The following is a 7,051-nucleotide window of genomic DNA, read 5'->3' as shown; positions in this document are numbered from 1 at the left end:
CTGATTGGCTGGCCGGGGCCGGCGGCGGCGCTGAGTGGCCGGGCAGATTCGCTGGGTCAGGGCTGCAGAGGCGCCTGGCGCACCGGCGGGAGCGGAGCCGCGGCGCGCGCTCGCCAGGACGCCGGCCGCCCGCCCGCCAGCCCGAGCGAGCGGCCCGGGGCGCCGAGGGGGCCCGCGCCCCTCCGGGCGCCGCCGCCCTGGCCGCCATGTGCTCCCAGCTCTGGTTCCTGACGGACCGGCGCATCCGCGAGGACTACCCGCAGGTGCAGATCCTGCGCGCCCTCCGGCAGCGCTGCTCCGAGCAGGACGTGCGCTTCCGGGCGGTGCTCATGGACCAGATCGCCGTCACCATCGTCGGCGGCAACCTCGGTGAGCTAGGTGGGCCCGGGAGGGTGGGGTGGCGCTCCGGGGTCCCCGAGAACCAGCGGGTGGGCCCGCTTATCGGGCCTCCCCCGGCCAAGTCTCCTTTGGGTCACCCAAACCTGCCGCTCTCCCCCGAGAGACCTCTTCGGGTTAGAGAAATTCCCTAACCTTGGGAGCTTTTTTTGACCACCAGCATCTGCCCTGAGGGCAAGATTTGAGAAAGGGGGTTTAATTCACTTAGGAGACTTAGTCTGGAAGGAACTTGAATTCACCTGAAGTCGCCTGGAGGTCCGAGGAAAATGAAGCTAACCCCAAATTAGCAAATTCTGCTTGCTTCAGTACCCTGCCAGTTTAGATTTATAAGATCCAACACTAAATTTACAAAATTTCCATTAAGATGAATGTTTTTAAAAGTTTTCCAAGAGTGTCCAAGCATCAGCAGTGCACTGCATAGACTGTTATTCCCAAGCTAGAAACCTGCAGATGGGGAGAAATCTGAGAAAGATTAGAATCACCTCTTTAATATAAAGTAGGAGAGGAGACCTTTGATGGGTTTTCTTTAAACTGATCTACCTCTCTGAAAGTATTAAATTCTGATTCCGGAAAAGTCAAGATTTCAGGTAGAGACCATTCTGGCTGCATCGATTTCTCCGCTGCTGTGTTTGAGAGATTTGGGGAGTGGGGAATGGGAGAGGGGCGGTAAGACATGGTTATCAGCTGTGACCATGAGCTCAAAAGGTTGTGTGGTTTTAGATATTCTTAATTATCCTAATATAAACAGTTTCTGGCTTAAGAATCCTGCTTTAAGAACCTTCCCCTGGCTTGCAGTGTTTGAGTCTCTGCAGCCTCCAGTACGGAGGTAACCAGAGGGGTCCAGGACTCAAGGAGCTTTGGGCCCACTGAGAGTGCTTCTTGGAATACCATTTATACTGTTTCAACCATGCCTGTTAAATAAACTCATAATTTGTTACTTTTCTTTGGCAGGGGAAAGGGGACCCAACTTCTAAACAGGCTACATACATATGAGATTTTGAATATGACCTATTTCTAAGTGGACCATATCTGTTCTAGATGTTTCATCCTTAAATTAATAAAAAACCTTCATAAGTAGTATCAGACTGAATGGTCTGTTGGAGAAATATACTCCGAACAGTGGGTGTCATATACATTTAGTCTAAAAGAGTGGCTGTCAACCATAAAGGGCTCCCTCTCTCTAGTCTTGATTTGCTAAAAATTCTCACAGTTAGTTAATGCTGAACTGGATTCCTAGATAAGGAATCAGCAGGATTGGGTTATTACAGTTTTGCTGCTAACAAGTATCTTGGCTTTGCATTAGCCAGGTCTCTTTATGTCTTTGAATCTCAGCTTTCTCATTTATAAAGCTAAGGGTTAGGGTTCCTCCAGCTGTAAAATCATCTGCCAGTACTGTGCTTAAGTGGAATGATCTGTCATATTTTACTGATCTAGGTCTAGTATATACATCTTTCCACCCCCAAGAGTTTGCTCTTTTAATTTTTTTTTTCCCCAGCCTGTAAAGATGCCTTTTTTGAGATACAGGCACATCATTCTACGTCATTTTCCTTCTTATAGACCCATCATGCATTCCGTGAAAGAGTAGGGGAATGCTCTCTGTTTTGTATCTAAAACCCCATTTTAAACAGTCATAGGAAAATAGAAAATTAAATTCTAATGCTGCAGGAAACATTTCTACTCTTTTGTGTAGTGTCTTAACATTTTGCTGGGATTCCTGTGTGAATGTATCTCAATCTATTCAGAAGCTAGTAGTTACTTCTTTCTAAACTACAAGAAGATCTACATAGTTATTTGCCTAGTCGATCAAGAAAATGAACACAGTTACTTTTTGAAGCAGTTTTAACTTTTTGCTAATTCAGTGATTGCCCCACACAAGTCACAACACATAAAACAAACCTACTAGGTCACTGTTTGTGCTGTCCAAAGCAGTCAAAAGACTTATTCGGTGTGTGGTGCATGGGGGGATTAATTAAAGCACAATAAGTGAGTTCCATGAGAAGACTGGGCTCCTTTGCTTTGCTCAGTGCCGTAACAGTGTCTAAATAGTGCCTCTCACGTACTAGGCACTCAATAAATGCATTTAAATGAATTAAGATATGCAGTCTATTTCCCAGTTTCTTCTAGAGTCAGTTATAGAAAACTGTTGGTAATTTGTTAAGCCAAAGTATTCCTCTGAAATAAACTCTAGAATTTACTGGCTTTGAAATCCAGAAAGAGTTACAGTGGTATTGATGTCCTTTCCTATTTGAAAATTATTGTGGGAGCTGGGAAGGAGTTTGGGACCATCCATTCTGACCCCTTCATTTTATAAATGAAAAGCCTAATGATCAAAGAGATGGAGTGATGGATGGTTAACAACCTACTCTAATTCTCAGCCAGTGATAATGGAATAAGTGTATCCCTGGACATCTGCAACCTAGAGTATTGCCAGAAAGTTTGGGGTTTTCTGTAAGATGTTATAGAAGAACTCAAATGAACTTTTTGGCCAGCCCAATACCTTTCTCAGTAGATATGAAATTGAACAGAATTACGTTACATTGAGGCTAGACAGTGACGTTGCAGAGTCATGTGACAGTTCAGGCAGTTAAAGTGTCGCCTTTACTCAGGCTTCATATCTTTGCTCCTTTCCATTCTTTCTTTAGATTCATGTGGGAGTAGATGAAGGGGTCATTTTGAGACAAGAACGGGCAGTGACTCCGCCACTTCCTTAAGTTCATTGCCCATCTTCCCTCCATGGAGGCTAGTGGGAACCCAAATCCAGAGATAAGAATTTCAGGTTATATATGAAGTAGAATTAGACAAGAGGATCAAAGTTTTGGATTTAAACAGAATAATACAAGTAAACTGAAGAAACGCTGCAAATGCGAGGTTTTATGGTTATTCTTTTTAACCCAGTGGTCTGCTCTACTGAGCATAGATTCGGATGGCGAGACTACTGGGAGGAGTGAATGACCTTCAGGTGACTGAAGCAATCCTGTAGAAAACACTTTCCGTGCACCTTCCTGCTGGATGTAGCATTATGAGAATCTGTGCATCGCCATGTCCTTCTTAGAAACCACAAGTTCTTCATTCGTTCGACACATTTTTGTTAATTATTCTCAATCGTGAGGACATAGTGGTGGTGAATATGGCACCAAAATGTACATAGGAATATTCAAAACGAAACACATGGATTATTTATCATATGCCATAGGCCAAGTTTCTCTTTACAGATTAATCGGATAGTTATGTGCCCAGTCAGGGTGTCTGGGCATATGGTGCTGGCTGGCAGTTAGGGACCAGCACTGAGTAATTGTGGGCTCAGCACTTTCTGTTTCCTTGCTTCCACTCCATCCCATGCATCAGCCTGCACTGACTTCACCTTGGCCCTTGCACTGAAATTGCTTCTGCCTGAGATGCTCATCTGGTCCAGCTCCCTGCCCCATGGGGAACTCGTATTCAGCCTTTATATGCATCTTTTCTCTAAAGTCTGTCTTGACCCCTTAACTGGCCCCCAAGCATCTTTCTTTTCCATCTGCTGCCAAATAAGATAGCATTCATTGTATTTCATTGTAATTTACCTAGTTACAAAGTTCGTCTTCTCTCACCCCCTAAATGACTGGATATTGCTCAAGTGTCTGCTCCAGAACAGGTACATAGTAGACCTTCAGTTGACATTTGTTGGGTGACTGGATGAAGTACCTTTAAAGGCTAATGCAGCTATGTGAGAGGCTAATGCAGCTACGTGAGACTTGTGCTGTAATTAGCTGCTGTGTCTGGGATTTCATGACTGGATGCATAACTGTTTTTGTGATGAGGATGTTTATTTATCTGAGGGCAGAGTCACTGGTGCAAATCAAGTGTTTTGACCACCCACCGGTCTTTACAATTAACTGTCTCAAGAAACAAGTAAAGCCCCAAACTCAGGAACAGATACCAAGACAGAAGAGATGTGTCTGACCTGGAAATGAGGATGTGTTACAGTTTGGCTCCTAGGAGCAGGATGATTCAGCATTCTTCCCTTACTTTCAGAGTTAAAACCTTGGTGGCTGTATGGCAGTTTCTAGGTCAGGTTCTTTACATTCAGTTGTTTTGGGAGACTCTCACTTGGTTCTTTGTAGGAATCAGGTGTGTAAGATTTAAGATGTTTGGGTGGGGAGAAATCTTAATTAAATTTGAATGAGGAAATGGTCTTGTCTCAGCCTTGCAAAAGAGGACAGGGGCCTTGTAGAGAAAGGATGGATTCCCATTACTGGGCAAGAAGACACTAGCAAGAAAGGGTACCAGGCTCAACTTTGTGCACGAAGGTTGATCTTTAGCCTTAGTCCATGCTAAAGGCCTGTGCCTGACACCCTGTAATCCGAATAAACCAGCATCCAGCACTAGTGGAAAGATCAGGGAGTGGGTGGAAGCACCGACCATATAATGTTTCCAGACTGACCTGAGTGCTGAATAGATCTGCTTTACCCTGTGGGTCCACATTTATTACTGTGGGCTGACCTCCAAGACTGAGGATGGGTTGAAGTGTGGTTTATGTTGATGTTTCTAACGGCTATTTTTAGGGCCAGCTCATGAACTCTATTGGAAAACATTCTAGAACTAATAGATGGGGGTCCTTAGTGGATCTCAGAGCCCTACTTTATAGGTTTCTGAATCACTTGTTGTTACTACCATGCCCTCCACCACATTGGTTAAGCGTGCCTGGTAGCAGGGATACAGCCATCATCAGAGAGATCAGGTCATCTGCATCCATCCATCCCCCTTGTCATTCCTCTTCTTAGTAGAGAGTCCACTGACATCCAGGTACATTACTGCTAGGCTTATCCCTGCACAAACCAACTTCTCCAGTAGATAGGTGGGCCACAGTACCTATTTCCCAGAGAGACTTCACCTTATTTGAATTTTATATTGTTTTGTTCCAAAACTACAACAGGATCCAAAATTCTCAATCTAATTCTACTTGATCCTTCACTATTAAAAAGCAAGATTTCGTTGTGAGGAAAGGATACAGTTAAGTTACTATGCATTGAAGAATAAACAGGAATAATGGTTCCTTATTCCTATGACTCTGGTATTGTTGTTGCTGTTGCTGTTTAGTTGCTAAGTTGTATCCAACTGTTTGCTACCCCATAAATTGCAGTGCTCCAGGCTTCCCCATCTTTCACTATCTCCCAAAGTTTGCTCAAACTCATGTTCACTGAGTCAGTAATGCTATCCAACCATCTCATCCTCTGTCGCCCCCTTCTCCTCCTAATAGTTTAATATCATTTATGTGTCGGTTAATCTTCACAACAATCCTATTCATTCCTTAACTTCATTCCACAAGTATCAATTGGGTGCCCGCTCTGTGCCAGGCCAGGTGCTGTGCTTGGTGCTGGAGACACAATGGAGAGTAAGAACAGACACAGTCTCCCTCAGTATTATGATTTTGTTCATTCATTTGCTCGATAAATATCTGTTGACTGCCTACTATGTGTAGGGTATTGATCTAGGCATCAGAACAAAACAGACAGAAATCCCTACCTCTCGAGGAGATTACATTCTAGTTGGGGAGACAGAACACAAACGAGGTAAAATATATTAGTATATGGTGAAAAGAGCTAGGGAGGGAAAAAGGAAAGAAGGAAGAAGGAAGAAGGAAGAAAAAATAGCGCATTTCTGGGGCTAGGGAAGGGATTGTAGTTTTAGACAGGGTGGCTGGAGTGGTCTTCACCCAGAACATGAAGTTCAAGTAAAAGACTGAAGAAGATAAGGACACAAGCTGTTTGGGATATCCGAGGATAGAGTGGTTCAGGGAGAGGGAACAAGGAAACCAGTGTGGCCAGAGCAGAATGAGTTAAGAATGAGCATTAGGAGAGGAGGTCAGAGGGGTGAGGGTGGGAGGGGAGCCCGTATATAGGGCCTTGTGAGTCACGGATGCACTTTCTATCTTACCCTGGAATGAGCTGGGAATCCACTGAAGAATTTTGAGCAGAGAGGTGATGTGACCTGCCCTACGTGCACAGGACCATACTGGCTGTAGTGTTGAGAATAGACTGATGGCAGCAAGGGCAGAGGCAGAGAGATCCCCTAGGAGGGTGTTGCTGCAGCTCAGGTGGGAGATGAAGGATGCTGATTGTTGGACTAGAATGATTTCAGGGGAGGAGGGGAAAAGAGACTGGATTTTGGATATATTTTGAAGACAGAGTTGTCAGGATTTGCCTGCTGGATCAGACATTGGACATGTAAGAAAGACTAAGCAAGGAGGCCTTCAAAGTTCCAATGTTTGTCCTAAACAGCTGTGAGAATCAGTTTACTATTTGCTCACATGGAAAGGGTGTGAAGGGAGTAGGTTTGGGTAGGTGGTGAGGGTCAGGACTGCCTAAGGTGCCCATTAAACATCCAAATGGAAGTGGTAAGTAGGCAGTTTATCATATCAGTTGCAACTCAGGGGAAAGTCCTGGCCTGAGGATATCAAAAATAGAAGCATCTCCATACACATCTCCCAGGACTGACTACAGACAGAAAAGAGATCCAGGGACTGAGCTCTGGGGTACTCCACCATTCAGTGGTTGGGGAGAGGGAGAATGCATGCTCAGTCACTCAGTCGTGTCCAACTCTTGCAACCCCATGGACTAGAGCCCACCAGGTTCCTCTGTCCATGGAGTTTTTCCCAGGCAAGAATACTGGAGTGGGC

General features: G+C 44.8%; 1 protein-coding gene across 1 annotated transcript in view; it reads left to right on the top strand.

Annotated features, from left to right (window-relative positions):
- Nucleotides 1-206: 206 nt before the first annotated feature.
- RIMKLA (ribosomal modification protein rimK like family member A) overlaps nt 207-7,051 on the top strand; it is a 32,862-nt gene continuing 26,017 nt past the window's right edge. The window contains exon 1 of the mRNA XM_068966564.1: nt 207-369. Within this exon, the coding sequence (XP_068822665.1) occupies nt 207-369 (163 nt within the window). The remainder of the gene's footprint in view (nt 370-7,051) is intronic.

This window comes from Capricornis sumatraensis, chromosome 2 (assembly GCF_032405125.1).
Source record: "Capricornis sumatraensis isolate serow.1 chromosome 2, serow.2, whole genome shotgun sequence".
NCBI classification, from domain to species: domain Eukaryota; kingdom Metazoa; phylum Chordata; class Mammalia; order Artiodactyla; family Bovidae; genus Capricornis; species Capricornis sumatraensis.
Note: the sequence above shows the minus strand (reverse complement) of the source record. Positions and strands in the feature narration are given on the sequence as shown.